The sequence below is a fragment of the Taeniopygia guttata genome, chromosome Z, assembly GCF_048771995.1.
Source record: "Taeniopygia guttata chromosome Z, bTaeGut7.mat, whole genome shotgun sequence".
NCBI lineage: Eukaryota > Metazoa > Chordata > Aves > Passeriformes > Estrildidae > Taeniopygia > Taeniopygia guttata.
Genome location: NC_133063.1, coordinates 61,249,555 through 61,270,976, shown reverse-complemented (window position 1 = coordinate 61,270,976; position 21,422 = coordinate 61,249,555). Strand labels below are relative to the sequence as shown.

Below are 21,422 nucleotides of genomic sequence, written 5' to 3'. Positions count from 1 at the left end.
AAAACCCAGACCTTTTCCCTGCACAATCTTCTGATAGAAGCACTCATACAAAAGCAGAAAATAATTTATCATGGATTCACACACTGAGCATTACCCAGCAGTCCTAGTTAGCAGGGAGAGTCCTGTGTTAGCCCTGGAAGCAGAGTCCATATCAGCAGCAAGCTATGCCAGTGCTTTTCACTCCTGAGAGAGCTAGCATTGCTTAGGCTGGCACAGTGTGGTACTGGGAAGTAGCTCTGGGGCCCACCTAGGATCTCACTGCCTCCACAGCTTTCTGTGTGGGCACAACAGCTGAAAGATCTCTCAGACACACTGTAAGGTGCAAACAAGCTCATCCACAGCTTAAGAAAACAACATTCTACTTACATACTGCAATTTTACTGAATTTTTATATTTTGAGTGTGTTTAGCAAATAATCCAAGCAGAAATTCTGGACAAAAATACTGTTTTTCTTCTGAACATTATACTAGAATAAACATTCATATTGCTTTAAAAGGAGGGTATAGGCTATTTAAAATTTGCACAGTTTGAAAAAAGTTGTTATAGAAACAATAATGAGAAGCTGACAAGCATAAATCCAACTTTGAAAATTTACAAGTAGGTACGTTTGTCTATGCAGAAAGCTGCCATCAAGCTCATGTTTACAGAACCAGGTTCCTAGGTTATTCTGTGTGACAGCCACTGTAACTACCAGGTTCCATTTACTTACATACTTACACAACAGCAAGTATGCTTAACACACCTGATCTCAGAGCTCCAAAACAGGTACTGACTAACTTCTCAGGTTGATTTCCACAAAAAACTCAACAAAATACAGGGACGAAGACCCAGATACATGCTTCAAGATTAATTTGTTATGTCTATATGGAATACCAATGTGGCTCAGCAACAAAAAAGCAGATGTCCACAGCTACAGTGAAATACTTTACGTGTACCAAAGCTACTTTTTCATTTACAGCAGCACAAAGTAAGTTTTTGGTATTTATTCATCAGTCAAAGGCCCGATAAAGGTGAAGGACAAAGAAAACATACATTAATACACTGAAATTCTTTGTTTTGAAGGTGCAAATTTGTTTCTTCATCCACACAGCAAAGTGAAGCATGCAGTGAAGCTGTCAAGCTTCTGGCACTGTTATGAGCTGGGAATTCTGCAGTGCTAAATGAAGCATGCAGCTTTTCTCAGTGAACCACAACTCACAGGACTGAGACTGCATGCAACGTATGGCCTACCATAGGAGATCGTCCATAGGCAACCACAGCAGCTGCAGCAGCAGCAGCACTCATCTGGGGTGACATATTGTGCAGACTGGCATAGGCTGCCCCTGGACTGGTTAACTCTCCATTCATGCCAGCATGAGGTACCATTCCAAACGGAGCAGGGTAGGGTCCTGGTACTGCCAACGGTGTCCGCAAACCTGCAGCTAGAGAATAACGAAATTAAGTGGGCTTACTTATGTATTCCTGCATACAGGAAAGAAGCCCTTTCTTCCTCCCCTAAAAGACCTTACCTTCCCCTCTCACACGCTGTCAAGAAACACTGCCATAATCTGTCAGTACCACCAGCTCTTTTCAGGGTAAAAAAACATCTACTGAAGTCTGAACTTGCTGATTACTTCTAGCAATCTCTTCTAGCATTACCTATTTCCATTTCTGTAATATTCCCCTGTTTACATTAATATCTTCTTTGCCAAATTAAGCAGTAAAGCTGACAGACATGGTTTACACAGCTCATGTCTGAAGCAACTGTGTGCACCAGCCTGAATAGCAAAAGTAAACTTCCCCCAGCATTTGTCAAGCTGTGCACTGCAGCAAATATTAGTAGACTCAGACAAAGACTGTAGAAGAGATTGCATGCAGAATAAGTACCAGAAACTTCTGAGAAGTCTTTTTATATTACATTTGGTCTCTGGATTATTTGCAAAAAAAGATAAATACAAAAGTAAACAAAGAATACTAAGAGACAGAAAGATATTCAAACTCCTGATAATCCAAACATCTGCTTCTCATCAAGCCCTCTCTTGATATCAAGAACAAAGCAATATATTTAGTTAACAGTCACATGTGTAAAAAATAGATTAATTTTGGAACCATAAAAAACCATGAGGTAATGCATTTACCAGCTTGGTTAACCAGAGGGTCCATTGCTGGAGGTTTGCCAAGGCCTGGACGTAGTCCTGGAGTTGCACTAGTGCCTGGGGTTGGCACATCACCTCGAGGAGTTGGTGTGCTGGATTTCAGAACAGGCGTGCTGGCTTTTTCATGCTGGTATCATTAAACAAATTAAATGAGTATTATTTTTAATCCAGGCCATATTATACAATTTATCACAACAGCAGCTGGGATGCTGGGCACCTACTACCTAGTCCCTTAGCCAATTTTCATAAATCCACACAATGCTGACAACATTAACTCGTGAGAGAGAAATGCTGACCTTTTTGATTACTGCCAAAATTAAAATAAGAAACATAGAAAGTTATTTTCCCTCTTCTACTGACATATAAAAAGGAATGCCTGAGCTAATTTTTTCTTCAGGAAAATACAGCATGCATTACCAAACCACTTTAGTTTGAAATCATTAATATCTCAATTATTATTTGACACAGAAAGTCTAACTGCAAAACCAAAATACTACCATAGCTGATAATATATAAAAAAAAAACATGACACAGAGAATCAGAACAAATTATTAGTGATACTACAAGAAAAAGCCTCCAAGGAATAACAGCCTATTTAGAAGAGTTTAACAAAAAAATCTGAAGAATTTCTTAGTGACTATTCACAGGCCATGTTAAACCGTAAGTTATTACTTCCAGAAAAACCACCACACAAATGCTTAAGTCACACTTGTTCCTTGTAATAGATTTGCAACTCATTTGACAGAAATGTAGGAAATACAGGAAATCAAAACAAGGCAGAAAATACTGCTGAGGAAGAAAGCTCAATAATACTTCAAAGATTTGGAAAAACAGTAGGCAATTTCAGCCTCAAATGTTTAATGAGAGGTAATTTGTGCCAAGTAGATGCAGAATAGTGGAGAGTCAGATTTTACATGAAAGAAGACTAACTGGCCCACTGACTGCTACCTACCAGACCCATTTCCTTGGATTTCAGGGAAGTGGAACTTCCTGAAGAGGCTGTAGATGCTGGACTACTGGAGGCATCCTTCTTCAGTAGGCGGGCTTTATCGATACCATTCTCACGTGGTGAGTGAGCAGGACTTGCCCTTGGGGAAGAAGGATCCTAAAACAATGGGAAGGGAAGAACAGCGTAGAACTGTGTCATAAACCGGTATACAAACACCACTAAGGAGTCTATGGAAGAAATAAACCAAAAAATCCTCACCAAACTAAAAGAATTTAAACAGTAAGTGCAAATGACAAGACTTTTTGCTATCTTTGTAGAAAAAAGGCTGAAATCCCTTCATCAGCCTAGAGAAGTACATAAAGTCATATAATAAGCAATCTGTTTTTATTTTACACTGTAATAATAACTTGTTCTTAAGGACAGAGCCTCCAAGGATTCCTAAGTACAAACTAAAGCAAGTGTGGAAAACGTGGTAAAAGCAAGGAAGACCAAGAGAAACTGCAGTAACCTGACACAGTTTTTATCATGTACGTTCTCCATGCTCTGCTAGTTGCAATAAACATTTCAATAACCTCTTATAGATGATAAAACCCTTGCTTATCTCTACCTTCAGAAGAAGAGGCAGACTCATGCCTTCACAGATTTCACAGAGTATTCTGAGTTGGAAGAGACTCACAAGGATCATCGAGTCCAACTCTTAAGTGGAATGGCCCACATAGGGATCTTTATATGCCATAATAGCTGTCACATTTTTGCTAAACACCATCTGTAATTGCATTGCCACTTACATCTAAAGGAAAACTGAAATCACCCTTCAGGTGATTATTTTTCTCTGTTCCAAAGGCACTCTCAGCATTTACTCTTACTTGAAATAGCCAACCCCATGAGTTACAATGCTATCAGAGCTCTGCAGGTTCTCCATGCTCCTCTGGCTCATAAGAATAGCACCAGGGAGAAATCACACCTCACAAAAGGGCAGTAAGTCTACTGGCTGATTATTAAGCAGTTCATTGTAAGGCGACCTTCTGAAAGGATTACTAAAATCACTAGTTGGACACCCATTTTTCTACTTGGCTGACATTGTTTGGGCACCTCAGGCTACTGAGGGCACTTCTCTCTCTACCAGCTCCTCTTTGTGTGCTTTTCACAGATCTGAAGAACCTCACTACCATATTCAGGCTTCCTAAATCTGTCTGTTATATAAAATAAAAGATGAAGAAAAGGGAGCACTCATCCCATTACCTTGATGCCATTACCAAATCTCAGCCCTGGAGAAAAACGTTGTCTACAATCTCTGGAAAATCTTGTAAACTAACTTCATTCTAGAAAAAACAGCATTTCTGGAAAATGTCTTTAATGTAGGAGATTTAAATACAAGCAATTTTTAAGGTAATTTTTTTAATAACAATCCTACTGTGTAATACAACTTTAGATAATGTCTTCCTTTTTCATTCAAAGACAGGAATTTGAAAACCTCAGCTGTCCACATGCAGTTCACCACAACCCTCTACACTACAGAGCAGCTGGGAAATGTCAAAATGTTAGCTGCAGAGAGAACGGACCTGGGGCAAAGCAGCAGAAGGAAAAACTGAGATTGGCAACCAGATAAGGCTCAGAGGAAGACATAGTACTAATAAAAAGGAGAAGTTGTGAATATTTTAACATATCCACAAAGGATTGTTTTTCTTCTAACAACTAAATGTACTTTTCCTTTCACCTTTGGGCAAATGTCAAGACTACAAAAATGAAAAAAGTTACCTCATTGGATACATCTACAACCAAGTTATCGTCACTCTTGTCCCCATCACTGTCCTATTAAAAATAAATAAATATAGTGTTCATTTCAATCAGTACAATAAGAGCCCAGACAGAAAGACTATGCATCTACTCAGACATTTTTTTGTTTTTCCTAAACAAAAAACAAACAGCCTTTTATTAAGTTATTAGAAGTAGGGAGAATAATTAAAACAGAAACACAACACCTTATTTCTGCTGTAACAGTAAAACCCAAGTAAGGTAGAACTAGTTGAAAAATGGGGATCTCGCCACCAGCGCAGGATGGTCCAAACCCCTCCTTTATTACCATCATAAACAGTGTTATCACTACTCCTAAAAGTAGTTAATACTCTGTTCATACACAAATCTTAATTTAGAGGAAGTACTGTTTATGCATGCCTGGAAAAACACCAAAAAACAGATCTCAGGAAAATGAAGCTTTTTAGCATGTTTGATGAATCATCTTCCTTAATGTGATAATACCATTTTTTCCCTTTTTTCAAAAAGGCAAGTTTTGAAATCAAAAGTTCTGGGAAGAAAAACCTTCAGAAATGCCAAGGAATTTCAACATTTCTGCCCAAGAAAAGCAAAATACATGGATGTTTCTAAACAGAAATTTTCTACTGCAGCTTGTCAAACTGCATTTTGACATTTATTTAGATTGATGTTCACCTGAGCTGGTCTACAAATGATTGCTGTTACTGTAGTGCCTCCTGGTCCCTCCTTCCAACAGGGGCCAGGATGCCCCAGTAGACACACTCTGATACAGAGGTCTAGTGATTTCCACAGCACCCCAGAGTGTATCAATGAGAAGGCAAATCTTGACTCAAAATTAAACAAAGAAATGAAGTGAATGTCAAAACTTTAAATTTTTGTAGCAGCAAGTTTGGTATTTCCAGTAAAACTACTTTTAGCTAAAAAGCTTCTATGCAAACAAACAGAACATACAAGATTGCCCAACTGTCCTCCATCTCTTGCTTTCAAAATGCCTGAGCTTTCACACATAACACTAAATACCTACTTTCATTTCAGGCCACAATGCTTAAAAAAAAACCCAACCAAAACCAAGCCACCCGAAATCAACCAAACAAAAAAACCCAAAACCAACCAACCAACCAAAAAAAACCCCCCAAAATCCAATTGAAAAATACTCCTTAACCAACAGGTAGTTTCAACCTTTCTCTTCTGTTAACAGCTGAATTTTGCTTCAAGAAATAACACTAATATATTAGGGATCCAAGAGCACCACTGGACACAGAATGGTCACTCTATTTGCTACTCAGGAAGCTATCAAATCAAAAGGTCAAAACAAAGGACAGTAACAGCTTAGCTCAATTTTTCTGCCACCTCTGGAAAAGTATGAAGAACCCAGAGTGCTAGAACAGGTGGGAGAATGTGGGATACTATGGGAGAAGGGACACTTGTTTGCCAGAAACGCCCCTCTGAAGGAGGACAAAATTAGTTGCAATGCAATGTTTATGTGAACCCTAGCAACTTTGTCATCTTAATAAAAAGAAACTTCCTGGGACTATCAAAGGCATCTCCAGTAACTTCTAATGTCAGAAGAGTCTCCTCACTAATAAATTCATGCAGTGAAACTACATAGGTACTAATATGAAAATTAGTCAAAAGTTAAAAAAGGGAAAAAAATTCACTTTTTATTCTTATTCCAAAAGCTACAGGTCCTACAACTCATTTATGTCCTTTTTGACACAAGTATTCCCTTGTCCTTACAAGGGATTCCTCTAAAATAAGCTCAAAATCAGCAGATCTGTATTTGCTTAATCGGTGGACCTTCAAAAAAATCATCTTCAACGGCGCAAAACAAGGATATTTGAAAGTTCCAGAATAAATCTGGAACTTTCAAATATCCTTGTTTTGCGCCATTTTTTAACTTGATGCTGCCTTTAGCTATAAAATCCATTCCAAATAGAGGGCAGAAACACACTTAAAATGTGGATTAAAGACTGCTTCTACTGTGCAATAGCATCCTTTACATTTCTTTATGGTAGAAACAGAACACAAGTTAAACTTTTCCTTCCTTTTTATATCAAGCATAGTTTAAGAATACTTAATCTCCAAATACTTAAAATAAAAAATGCCAATAAAGTATCAAATTCTTAAAGTTGAGGGAAGTTTGCCAAACCCTTCTGTAAATTAAAACATTGTTATTAGAAAGTGGTGGAAATACAGCTTGTAAAACCATTAACAGCACTAAAATATCTAATAGCTGCTCAAAGATATTATTCAAGTGGAGAGAAATTAAAATTACCCTACCAAATACTGAGAACATAAAATGGCACCTAATTTTCTCTTAGGTTTCAGTAACCAAGAACTAATTAGTGATCTGAATCACATAAACCAGACAATTTGCCACATTATTGCTACATCAAAGTACAGTATGTTCTAATAGATTTGAATTTTGCTTTTCAGTACTCTCTCACACCAATCCTAGTCTCTTGGGCCTGTTTAAGTACTATCCTGTGTTTTGGCTGAGAATTTAGACTTGAAGTCAAAAGCCTGTGTGAACCTTCTGATGTTCACACACATTGTTGCACTGAAGTGTCTCTTTAAAGCCAAGCAACAAGCAAGCTAGTTAAAAATGCAGAACACAAAACTCTGAACTTCCAATATTTCAATTTGCTTTCTGCTGAAATTGCCTTATCAGCCAGAAGTAAAATTCAGTAAGTTGATACAGTTTGACAGCATATGCAATTTGTAATGATAATTATAACTCAGCATGGTAATAACTACTTATGATTAAAATTTACCAAACTCCTCTCAATAACAAAATCCTCCATTTCAAACAAACCTGCAGTTTCTTGAGGTGTCCAGCAAGAATGTCACTAAAACTCTGAAAAATACCCCAGAGCACACGTGAATCCCAAACAGCTACTCCTACTGAGGACTATTACTTCACAATATCCCAAACTACTGAGTCACTACTCTTTCCAAAATTTGAATCTTGTGCCTCTCTAGCACATATATTCATGTACTACTTCAGCCATACAAAAGTTGCCTTGCTCTTCACAGCTCTTTTACCCCTCATACAAGCACAGTATGTGCAAATAAATTAATCATTTCCTTGACACAGATTTGCTTACATAGTGGCTGGAATCCTTATCATCCACCTTTCTCTTTTTGATGTCATTGGCATAGTCAGGGCCATTCCTGCGTTTATCTGTGCTTCGTAGACTGTCAGGGACCAACAGAGAATTACTCTGTAAAGACAAAACACAAGGTCAATCAAAAATTCTTTTTAGGATCCCTCCATATATTCCTAAAAATTCAAACTGGTGTGATAGATGTTTTAAAAAATTATACGTACTTATTCTTTTAATTCAATTTAATTCAAAACAAAGTCCTCCAGGCAAACATGTACAGCTTCACAAATTCTAAGAAGCTTGGCTTTTCATTGTCCAACTTATCAAAAGTTTAGTTCACTTGTCAGTCACCATCTATTTAACTAATTAATTCAACTGAATTTATTGTTTAGGAGAAGAAGCAGGCTTGCAGTTTATTCATGAGCAAGTAAAAACGATTTTATTTTTTTTTAATGCTCAGATTACATATAATAAAAATATTTACTACACAATCTGATTGATCAGTCACTTTTAGAACATCATAAATAGATGAGGCTTTGGTATGTACACCTGCAGGTATGGACAGATAAACAGCAGCTTGCCTTTAATGCCTAAAATAACAAGTATATGCTGAATACGGTTATGCAGTAATCAATTGTTAGCTGGAGTAAACTCCAATTGGATTCCTTCAACAAATGTATTGCAAACAAAGATCAAATATTTTTACTTTCACTACTAGTGTGAAATTAAGGCTAAAGTGTTGCTTAATCAGACTTGATCTGAAAAACTGAGGCCAACACAGGCACACAAAAGACAAAAGCAAAGACTAATCTTTTCCTCAAACTACATGGACTGCTTTCAGTGATGCTAAGTTATGCTAAAAACAAACTGTTGACCCAAAGAGCATTTTAGACATTTTTCAGTCACATGACAATTTGATATGCCTGTGATTCCCGATTCCCATCTCCATCTCAGTTCCAGCTAAAGCATTAAAATGTGTTACAATGAGTTCTTTTAAGTGCAGGATTAGCATATGCAAGAGGGCAATTTGTTCACTGATGTGTTAATGCTGTGAACAATACTGAATGGGTTGAGAAAAAAATCTCCTTTCACAAAGAACTGGTAAGCCTAGATCCTAAAAGCCAAGTACATGCTTAGATAAATAAAGATAGGCTCACATAAATCTATAAGTAAACACGTATTTACATCCATACATGTATCTCTTGAGAGAGAGAAGTCTAATACCAACATGAACTTCAGTGTAAGCCCTCAAAGCACGTATTTAGATCTACCCAAGAGACAGAGATATTTACTTGTCATATATCATAAACTCATACAAATAGCCAGTGAACTGTGCGCTGAATAGCTTCCCCTTTAAAACCTGAAGACATCAAGATAGTTTTGCTCAGACACAAATGTTTAGCCCCAAGGAGAAGGACAAGGAAACAGGGTACATAAGGCAATCTGAATCCTCTTTTTCGTAATTCAGAAGCTGCACTTTAAAGCCAACTCTAAGCTCTTTTATTCATGACTATTCAAGCTAAACAAATGCCAAAGGGCTTACATAAAGCATATAGGAGAGTCTATTGAAATTCAGTATAAAGAAGCTCAAAATAATGTCTTTACCAAAATGTTTTGTGGCTAAAAGGTGGGCTTGTTGGATCATTGAACTAATTGCCTTGACAAATACATTTGGAATTTAGCCCCTTATCTCCTCCCAGATGGACACAAATTCAGGGATTCATTCACTAGTCTGAAAACCATTAAAACTGATTTTCAATATTTTAATGTTAAAACCATCATGCTTAGAAACAGCATTAGCAGTAGAAACATCTGAAGAAGCAGTAGAAACACCTTAAGACGCAAGAGATCAACTGAAACTTAACCAGAGGTGTTTTCCTCTTAAGGAAGAAAGTCTTTTGGTTAAGAGATAATTTCCTGAATAAAAATAACTAAAAATATATATTTTTCTACTGAAGAATTGAGATTAAAACAATTAAAGCAAACGCAGTAAAGAGAATAAAGTCAGTTCCTCACTTTAATTAAAAAAAAAAAAAAAGTGTGAATAGCAGAAAGGTAGCAAAGAGGCAACATCTGGAAAAAATTTAGCAAACTTGCTATTTGGAGTTACAGCCTGTAAAATTAGGCAACCTACAGTAATAACTACAATTGCTGATTTTTTTTTTCTTTTTAAATTTAGTCTACCTAGACAATGCTGACAATATTTTGTACTGTTGGTCTTGGAGAATTTCAAAACTGTGAATTGTAGTGTATGAAATCTCAACTCCCACTCTGTCCTAAACACTAAACAAAGATTATAAGCTTTATTTTTTCTCCAAAAGACTAATGGTTTCTCACAAAAACATGTAATTATATCACAAGCTTATTCTGCAAAACATATCCCCATATGTCATATTTACACAACCTTTCTATGACTTACCACATTAATTTAAACCACTGTTCCCTGTCATCAGAGCATCCATGCTAGGAAGCTGTTGTAGAGCAGCTCATTTCCCAACAGCTACATCAGAAATTGCAGATAAGACTGTGCTTTTTTAATGGCAAAATCTATGAGTAAACTCAAAAATTAAGAAGTTCCTGCTTTGTTTCCCATAGATATTCAAGAAAGTTCTAACAACTGTGACTAAAATCAGGTAAAGGAAAAACAGCTTGCTATTGTAAACTACTACATAATTCAAACTACCAAATATGTAAGATTTAATTTAACAAATGTGAAAAAATGAATATTTTAAAATAGTGCAAATAGTAAATCAAGAACATTGAAAAACAAATTAAATAAATGAAAATACAAACAAGAACTGGTAAAGAAATGATCATATAAGCCTTGGACTATTAATATCTCTCACCCTTGTAATGTCAAAGTTCAGAGAACAGTGAGAACAGCATAGGAAGAGCCACCTTTCCTCATTTTACCTCTGGCAGAGTTTATACATGCTGTATGTCCACTATCAAACAGGGCCAGCCAGAAGACAGCAGCAACAGCTTCAACATCAGAGTTTTCTTATCTTCTATTTAGAAGAGTAATCTGTTTAGTTCTCCTAACTAGGTCTACTAACAAGTGACTTATTTTCAAAAGTGGGACAAGAATTTTTAATTTGGCTACAGTTTTTTAAATAACTCTATAGAAAATTTCAGCTGGGATATATCTTCAATAATGATTAAGCTTATGCAAAAAGGGCAAAAAGATACAGGCAGAGTTTATATCCTAAAGAGAAACTGAACAGTGCCAATTTTTATTTTGTCTTAATTTCAACAGATTAGATAAGTGACTGAGGATACTCCTTTCATACTTAAGAGTTCAGTTTATTAAGGATTACCAATGCAACATTTATGAATCATGAAGCTCAGATCAGAGCAAGTTTCATGTGTTTTCCTGTCAGAAATACCAGACCACATAAATGCTGTACAACAAGCAATTTGTGATCCTAAAGTAAGTCTGCTGCCAGAAAAAGTTAACTAGTAAAACCACCAGAAGGCAAATGTGAAACAAAAACCTAGTCCTGATGCACAGAAAGAAGGCAAGTTCCCTACTAGGAATATAACGCACATTATTCAAATACACCTCTTTGACTGCCACGCTGCTCCCCACAGGAACCACTTCCAAACCTCAACTATGTTTGCCAGAGGTGCAGGCTGAGAGTATCACATTTATTCCATTATCCCACTTACAATACAGCACAGACAATTCATACAGAATAGTACATAGAGAACTGACAAGTGACTTTATGCTAATCATTACATCAATTAAATAACAGTATTTACATTACATCTGTGCACATGGTTCAACTGCACCTAGTCCCAATTAAGATGTTCTCTAGCGCTGGGCTCCTTAGTCCTCTTGTTCCCCTTTTCCCCAAAGACGTGCACACACGTAGACTTGCTCTGTGCTTGGTCATTCCCTGACTGGCTGTACATCTGTGCCAAAGACAGCCGACAGCCACCAGCCATCACAGCCACTCACCACAGCTAACAACCTGGGATTGCCTGCGGTGCTCAGTAGAGCTTCTGTGTTTACTTTATTTAACCATGCACGGGACCTCTGCTTTGCCACTGCACCACACACGGGTGCTATCTACAGATATGCACAAATAGACAGGAACAGGTGCAATTCCTTGCTGAGCAGGCAAAATAGGATCAAGTCTAACAACTACACCCAAAACATCAGTTGCTCTTTGCTAGGACTGACAGGAATGGAGTAGATGCTGGAAGATGGACTTTAAAAGCCCCCAGACAGGCAAAAGAAGATTGCACTGAAAGCTGTTCTACTCCAGAATCATTAACTTCAGTTTGTTCAATATGCTTATTGCAAACACGCATGTCAAAAACCCAAAAGCTGACTTATGAAGTCAGTAGGTTTTGCATCAAATTACTCCTGAAGGAAAGCTACTTGACCTCATCTTTTTTTCAGGCACCATTTTAATTTATATTGATTTTACAATCAGAAGACATTAACAAGGCATAAGTTGATTTCAGTATTTTTGAGCTACTATTTGTCAAAATCAAGGTATCCATAAAAATTTTTACCAGACCACCTCAACCCCATTGTCCTTTGTCATCAAACTTATGTTGCCTTTTATCAGCTACAAACTAAACTGCAACCATAGCAACCCAGAGCTATACACATGAGCAATGTCCGGAGACATTCTTTCTTCAAAAAGTTCAAGAAACAAACTTGTGGTATGCTGATCAGTACTCTAAACTCCCATATAACAATTTCTATGAATTTCTTCTCCCATTAAAAGAATTAAAACACAAAACAAAAACAGCTTGCATGTAATATCTTCCAAAAAGTAGTACTCAGTTGTTCATGTCAACCTTCTCTAAGACTGAGAGAGCTCAGGGCATAGAATATTTTCCTTCTGCAGGAAAAGAGTACTTGCTTTACAAACAAATAGCAATATTTACTCAATAAGGAAGGCAAAAAAATGTCTGTGAAAATTTATGAATACTTCCTACGTCTTAGGACCTAGGAAGCTCAGTATTTTTCATGAGGACAAAAGATAAATACCAACTAATGTAAATGCTAAGTACACAATGAAATAAGATTACACTGGCCAAAAATTACTACTGTTAAAACAGAGTGCATCAAAACATTTGCATTTCTGTGCTGTCCCAACAGGATACTAGAATAGTAAATTAACACCTACAAGTTTGAAAACTGCTTCAAGCATGCTTCCTAAAGAAAAAAATGTAGACATCAAAGTTCTTTTACATTGCTATCTCTCAAAGCTTTTAGTTTCAGTTGCGAAACTTGCTTTCTTTGCCTGGCTTCACTATCTGCAGCCAGAATTTGCCATATTAGAAGGGATGCCTGCATTTGCACAGTAACATGACCCAGTTTGGTATGGTTAAGAGATTAATCAGCCAAAACCCACCTGCTCTTACCCAGTAGGCATGAAATTTAAACCTGACAACATAGTTACAGCATTCATGTAGGAAGTATACTATTATTACTAACTTACATGTTACTCATTACACAAACATGCATTTACAAAAAAAAACTTTTCTTCATTTTACTTTCTGAAACTGGAGCTAATATACAAAAGAAAAACATAGCCCTTGCTATTTAGATATAACAAAAGAAGCTAAACTGGTCAAAATGAAAAACAATTAAACCATGTCTGTATATTAATTTATAAATACAATAATTTCGCTAATTTTGGTGTATTTCTACACATACAATACATAAAAGCTCATTGCTGCTTATCTAAGGAGACTTTAAAAAAATTAATATACTCCAATCTGTCACAGTACACTTTAACCCAAAGTTATGTCACAAAAACTCAATTTAAAACCCCATAGACAGGCATTATATTTTAACTTTTCAAACTGACATTTCAAACTGTTAGCTTCTACTAATAGTGGTTGAAGGTCATGCTAGACATATTTGATAGAAATCATACTGTAGAACTGCACAGTAACACAAAACATCATGGCAAATTTAGGTAACTTACAAACAGCCTGGGGTTTGGTGTCTTGGATGGTGAAAGCATGCCTGTCAGGATTTTTAGCAGCACCATTACTTTTAAAATGTTATTCTGAAAATCAAATTGATTTTATCTTGATGATCCAGATGTTATAAAGTGATTTCAATCACACATAATAACCAAAGTGACCTGCTGCTATCCCTTGTGTACTTGGGACCCATTTCCTATTAACCTTAACAATGCATTTTACATTAAAAGAAGATTCCATTAAAAATACAAGAGAACTAGAGAAGTTTGAAGAGCCCATAATCCTCAGATGATCAATTTAGCCACAGAGTTGAACATAACTATTTCTTGAATTATTTTTTCATTGAAGGTGTCCTTTACTGTTAAGTCAAGATTTTCATGTAACAATGTATTTAAGCAATTTTAGATTCAAGTTCACCTGTATTCAGCTATTAAAGTTTAAGTTAGCTATGCAGTATTATCCTGCACTGAGACAAAAAACAAAACCAAACTAGAATGACCATAGTGTAGTATTCAAAACTCAATATATCCACATGGCAAAATTCCTTTATGATATAAAGCCTCAGATTATTTACAAGTTAATTACTGATAAAAGCAGCATAAAAACAGTCTGCTTCAAGCAATAAGCAAGCAATCATCAGTTAGATATATGGATACAGAAACAATTGCAGTAACAATTTTACAAAGTTTAATCAAAATTTACATCTGTAGTGAACTAAGCAAGCGATCCTGCAACTCTCCTACAACCCAAAAGTGAGGTTTAATTTCTGATAGTTTTCCTTCCACAGGCAAGAACTATTCTCAGCTACAAGATTAATTCAGAGTCCAAATTTCACAATACTGAGCACCTGATCTTAAATTCAAATTGTTAACCAAAAGTACTTAAAATTAAAATTAATTAAACCAAATTACATGACAGACAGGGCAGGGGCGGCTGGGACCAGGGCAAGGACAGGAAACGTAACAATCAAATCAAAACACAGAGCCAACACTAGCTAGGGATTCCTACAGGCAACTAACAGCACTTAAAGAAGTATGTCCCACACAGAGCAAAAAGCCCTTAATATGTCAGAGACTTCATAAAAACCCAGCTTAAAATTATTTCTGCAGATACACTGTCATTAATAACATTAAGCAAGCTGAAATGAATGCTTCTTGCTTAGTAATCTAAAACTAAAAGACTGCAGCAAAAGATATGCAGATAGTTTCCAGTAAATAACTGTCAAGCAAGCCTTGTATATATATTAAATAAGCAGCAATAAAAGTCAGAAGTTTAGTACTGTACAGCTATCTGTCAAATAACTTCTTCTAGTTCTTTTCTTTTGTAATTGAGGAAAGGAACAAAATAGAGCCCAAATTCACCTCTGACATAAACAGAATGAGCTTTGCTACTTGAATTAAGTTGCACATGACCGTCTCTAACAGATTAATACAGCAATTTCACTCAAAATAAAACATGAAAAATAAAGCATGAGAAGCAGCAAGTAGTTCTTTACAGTGTGTCAAACCACGACACAGTGTTTTTCAGACAAGGCCAATTCTATTAAGCTTATATCTACAATGAAAAAAGTATCACTGTAGGAGTTATACCTGAAGCACAAATTAAGCAGTAATATCATTAGTATGGCTTAAACAGATGCAGTAAAAAAACCTCCTAGGGCCAACCATCATCATGACACATTTAAAATTCTCACATTTGAATTTCTCACCTGTTCTCCAACTCTGATACCTGAAAATCCTACAGACTAGAAATCTTAACTCTGAACTAAAATGCAGTATTTGCAATATCCTTTTTGATTTGCAGCTTCATGCCCCATTTCTGCCTAAAAAAGCAAGGTAAAGTTCAAGTTTACCTAAAAGCATTCTGCTCAGAAACAAGACTCCTCCATACAGTTCATCAAACAAATGATCTGGTGTTCTGCATAAATCAAGACATATCTTAACAGAAAATACATACACCTTGCATCATGAAAATAACTAAAAGGAAGACAAAACAGACAAACAGCACATCATCTGATTATTACATTATTGGAAATGGAAACATTAGCAGGAATGTTGGTACTTACTGTGCCTGGCTCTCTGTCTGCTCCCGCAGTAACCAAGAAATGGACAGACATGCCCGTTCAGACACAGAGGCAAGAACAGAAATAAAAAAGGGGGGAAAAAATTAGAACACAAGCCACAAACAGTTTGAAAATGCCTTTTATTTATATAAGTCATTGCACATTCCTAATACAGTGATTGCCTGAAAATTACAGTATTTTGTAAACATGATTTACAGTTTAACCATACACAAAGCCTAGTTTTATTTCATGACAGAATAAATTATTTTCTTTTCAAAAATTAGTCAAGTGCAATTTTGCCCAATATGAGTACTAGAATTTAAGATTATGAAACTTAAGTAACATATGCAATTATCTAAATCTTTTGTTTGAACACACTCACTTCAAAATTTAAATTCTTGTTCCCCCTAGCTTCCCACCCACCCATTTAACAACATTACTTTCTTTGAAAAAAATCACCATTATGCAGTTTAACAATTTTCCACAATATGGTGCAGGCCACTGCTATTACAACTAAGCATTTACCAGGATGTCAAAACGCCCTGCAAAGTACAGAGCAGGTGACACCTAGTGATCCCCTTTAAAATATTGAAAAATTCCAAGCTGAATTTTGCTTCAGTGGTTTATATGCAGACATTTTAAAGTTTGCCAACAGTTTTTTTTTCATTCTATATAACTTGAATTCTTTAGAGATGCACATAATTTGCAGCAATGTGCAAATATGACAACGTCCTAATCAGGCCTGCCATGCCTCTCACCTCTGTGGTGGTCTGCATCGTGATGCTTCTTGTCATCTTTTATTGCCAAATGAGACTGCCCACCCAAAGCACTGGAGAGCGCAAGAAGGCCGGCACTGCTTCCAAGTGGAGGGATTCCTGGAGGCTGAAGTCCTGAAGGATGTGGCGTTAGAGGCACTGGAGGTCCATGGCCATGGGAGAGATGCTGAGCCTGCAACTGCTGCTGCTGTTCCCAGTGGTATCATCATCCCCAGAAGAACAACGTACAGCACATAGTTTGGGAAGGATAAAGTAGAAGTTTGGTTAATTATTGAGAATCTATAGCGGATTTTGACATTTATTTGTTTCCTCTTAATCTAGCCCCACCTTTAACTCACCACACTATATACACTGCATTTTATCATGCTGTCTGAGGATAACTCTGCTCATGTCCCAGAAAAGCTAGCTGGGTACTTGTTTTGCAGACTGATGCATAAGTTCAGCAACTATAGGTTGTATTGGGCAGCTACTGCCTGCCACAGCGTCTCTGGCAACAAAGAACAGCAGCAGAACAATCAAACACCCTTCCCTTTCTAGAGAAAGCTGTATCACTGCTCTGGCAAAAAAAAACCAGTTCCAGGGGCAAGAATAATTTAAACTCACATCCCTCTCTTCCTTCAGTTTGGAAGCAGCAAGTACCATTCTATCCTGAATATTCAAGAATGTAAAAGATATGATGAATTTCATATTTAGTAAAGCTTAATTTGCATTTTATTCTAGCCAGGGTTTTTAAGGGAAAGGGGGGAAATTATTCTTGACTTAATACTCTGTTTAGGAGCCAGCTTTGAGCTGAAAATCCAGGTATTTTAGATAGCATGGAATTCTTAAAAAGAAACATGATATTAATGAATACCTGTTTTAAAAGGAGCTTGCAAGATCAAAATCATAAAATGAATAGACATACAACCCTGTAACCAATCTGCTAAAATAATCTGTATGTAAATGTAGAAACAGTTTCTATATTAGAATGTCTTCTCCACAGTTTAAATATTAAGATATTTTCTAGTTAAAGTTGCCATGGTTTTATTAATGTTTACCAAGTTCAGCTATCCATTTAATTTGCCTAAATGCTTAGCACAGTTTTTTTTTTAGAAAATGAATCTTCAAAAGCACCTTTAATTTAGTCATAGCTCCCATAATCTGCTCCAGGTTAACAGGTATTCTGCCTTTCTCTCCTGCTTCCTTCTGTCTGGGCATATTAATAGAAGATAGAACAATTGTCTCCACCTTGGCCATTCTCCACTATCCCTCTGTTCAAGGCAGATACCAGGAAAAAGCTAGAGTGCCATCCAATTCATGGGATCAAAAAGGAGACAAATTGACATATGTCTCAACAGAATGAACTCAAGTTTGACCAGGTGACTGCTAGTGGTCCTTTAATAGTATATAAAATTTTTACTGCTTTTTTTTTTTACTACTGGCAGCTACTGAAATCATACCTGGACTGCAGCTTAGAATATTTCACGCATCGTACCAAAAAAACTCAACTCAAAAAAATGCAGAAATATTTTATCTATTTCTTTAGGTGTGAAGTCTTTTCAAGACAACCTGTCAACAATACCTGTACAACATCTACTGGCATATGAATGAATTTATTTATAACTACTTATATATATTACTACTGAACTCCACTTTTACTTCTCATAACCCCATCCCAAGACATGCCTTGAGCTGTTTATAAAATTATGCAGACACAGGGGTTGACATTCAAGAACTCTGCACTGAACTTGCCAATTTTTCACTTTTCTGCTGTCCCAACTGTCATGCAGTAATCATTTACTTATCTTGAATTACAATACAATCTTTAAATTTACCACAATCCATTTAGTCAATTCAAAAAGCCACACATTTACCAAATCTTTCTCACACCACATATCAGGAATTTATTTTTGAATGCTGCATATGAAGCCATGTTTCAAAACATACATCTGATCATCACCCTTTTCAATATGTTTAGAAAACAAGGTAAAAGAGAACTTATTTTTCTAATTTAATGTGTTTACAGAAGGCAACATTTTGAAGGAAGCATTAGGAATAATTTTGATTTTAAAGTAGCTAACACAGTAGACCATTTTCTACAGTATCAATCAGTTTTTGCTAGTGAAGCTTTACTTAAGGTCTGACAGGACTGCAGAGGTTTGGTTTGGGGGTTTTGTTTGTTTGTTGAATCCAGCCTTTAAAGAGCAATATGACATCCCTCTCCACACTTAACCAAGACTTCAGTAGTTTCCAGCACATTTTCTCAAAACAGGTGATAACCTGATATTTTGGCAGCCTCTCTCAGAGATGGTGATTTCTTCACCTCCTTCCTCTCTGACCACTTCAGCCAGGTCAGTCATCTTCACTCTAGCTCTGAGGCAACTTCCATCAGCAGTACTGTGCAGCATTGCTGGCACCAGTTTTACTTGTCCCCAGCTGTACTATCACCCCACATTACTTAGTTTTGTGTGCAACTGCCTAAGAATAGAAAGTGATTTATTCCTTCCAAACTTGTTTCATGGAGAAAAGCCTCCTCCCTTCTCCAACAATAAGCTCAAACTAGCTTCTTTTGCAGTGACCACCGGAAGGTTGAAACAGGGAACATGAGTTAAATTGTTTCCATTCTTGTCCCCACCATTTGGGAAGTGTACAAAGATAACCCTTATTCATCTTTCTCCTGCTTGGTTTAATTAGCAAACAAGTTAACCCACTTGATTTCAGGAAGCACAAGTTAACATTTTAAGGAATGTTAGGGGCATGTTACCGTTTCCCTGGCTCTGGTTTGTAGCCTACATACCGCACATTATGAAAGTCTGAGAAATGTGGAAAAGATTAATGCTCTGTGAAAGGTTCTGAAGCTGAGAGTGGAAGGGTTGTGTCCTGTGCTCACTGGTGGTACTGCACACAAATGGTGGGGAGCAATGGGCAAGGTGTGGCGTGAGAGCTGCAAGTGCATTGCAAAGCTGCTCTGCACATTTTTGTAGCTTTGCAGATGGTTACTTATGGGCATGGTACACAAAGATCTGTAAATATGGCACTACATGAAACTGACTTAAAACTGAAATCCTGATCATGGTCTTTTAAGTCACCAAAGTTATCTCATGATTTCATGTTTTTTATCTGATGTTCATTGTTGTTCAGGTCTTTAATATACTGATTTATTGCTTATGTGTTATTTATTCATAATAGGTTTGAAGTTCTCCCTAAGAGACAAGTGATCACCCATAAAGATGATCCTTTCTAGAAGTTCGTATTTGTTTTATTTAAAAAACTTTAATTTTAAAAGCATATTGTATTATCTTTGTAGAAGGGATAAAAAGAATATGTGCTGCACACAAAGAAAGAAAATAAAAGACCGGGGGAGGGATAACAGCAATGTTCACCAGATGCATTTAGTAACTCAACATTTGCCATAGTAGATCCTACAAACAATTATATTACGCATATAATCACTTTCCCATCACTTCAAAGACACTAATGCCTGCTCTGTAACCTTTTAGGAGCTTAGCAGCAGTGAGATATAAAATGGAGTAGGCTGGCAGCAGTATCATGGTCTACTAGGCACGTTCATTAGCAGTTAATTAAAAACTAGACATCTGCCATAAGAAATGTGCTCAAAAAAGGATGAGTAACAGGTCTGTCTTAGTACCAATTATTATCATTACTTGCAGAGCAAAGGCTATGTCCACTTTCAGAGGAAAGTGGGAAGGTAGAGAAAAGCGCAATGATGCATACTTAAGTGACTGCACTTAAGATAATTAGCCACAGCAGTGATTTTTAAAATATCTGTAGTTCACCCACCATTTTGTTACAAACCCAGAAGTTCTTGATATTTGCAAAGGGGGAAAAGGAATTACAAACTGATATTACTGTACTCTTTAGATGTTGGTTTTATTGCCTCAGGTTTTTATTTCCCAGTGTCTCCATAACTAAACCATAAAGACCCAAAACTCAGCATACAAAAAGCAGCATTATCATCTCTGAGCAAGCACCTCCTAACAATTTTAAAGGTATTCTTAAAACCAGTATTGCAAATATAACCTTGCAAAAAAGGAAGTAACTCAAGCCTATGCTCCTGTCACATCACATTTTTTCTCTTATCCTAAAAAAAACAAAAGCCCTGTATGTACAACCCACAGTACCAGCAATTCAAATTTGGCAGGAGGAAACTCAACAGATCCTCTAAGCTGTTAATTAATACTTACATTTAAATTTCTGTAAGTACTTTCCAAAGAGTATTTCAGCTATAGGGTAGAACATATTTCAGGACAACAAATAATCACTTGGAAGAACATATTCACATTCTTCTACAAAAGTGACTATATCCATGGACATGGGAAGAGTAAAAGATACCATCTACTTAAGGCTTCTTTGAGGCATGTCTTCGATATGACCCCTCACAAAATTCTTGCCACTCAAAGAAATAGTTCATTGAAGGATGGGTTATTACATGGATGAGAAACTGGAAGGATGACTGCATCTGAAGAGCCAATGAAACTAAAACCAGAGTCAATGGCTTCACACCTCTGTGGAAAACAGTAATAAGCAGCGTCCCTCAGGAGCGTAAAATGTGACCAATACTACTCAAGACCTTCATCAATAACACAGGAAATAGGACTGACTGTGCCTTCTGCAAGTTGAGGATGACACCAAGCCGTGCAGTGCAATTGATTCACTTAAGGAAAG

General features: G+C 36.6%; 1 protein-coding gene across 6 annotated transcripts in view; it reads right to left on the bottom strand.

The window, feature by feature from the left end:
• Window positions 1-21,422, bottom strand: part of LOC100221996 (TLE family member 1, transcriptional corepressor) — a 164,362-nt gene that overhangs the window by 107,962 nt on the left and 34,978 nt on the right. For 5 of the 6 annotated variants that reach the window (XR_012053039.1, XR_012053040.1, XR_012053041.1 and 2 more), the window contains exons 7-13: window positions 16,740-16,944; window positions 15,985-16,001; window positions 7,965-8,081; window positions 4,843-4,896; window positions 3,088-3,240; window positions 2,118-2,262; window positions 1,231-1,421 (exon numbers count right to left, since the gene is read on the bottom strand). Coding sequence is in view for 3 of the 6 variants with exons in the window: in XM_072922372.1 (XP_072778473.1) it covers window positions 1,231-1,421; window positions 2,118-2,262; window positions 3,088-3,240; window positions 4,843-4,896; window positions 7,965-8,081; window positions 15,985-16,001; window positions 16,740-16,944 (882 nt within the window). In the remaining 3 variants the exon portion in view is untranslated. The remainder of the gene's footprint in view (window positions 1-1,230; window positions 1,422-2,117; window positions 2,263-3,087; window positions 3,241-4,842; window positions 4,897-7,964; window positions 8,082-15,984; window positions 16,002-16,739; window positions 16,945-21,422) is intronic. The other variant, XM_072922373.1, reaches the window with a different exon arrangement.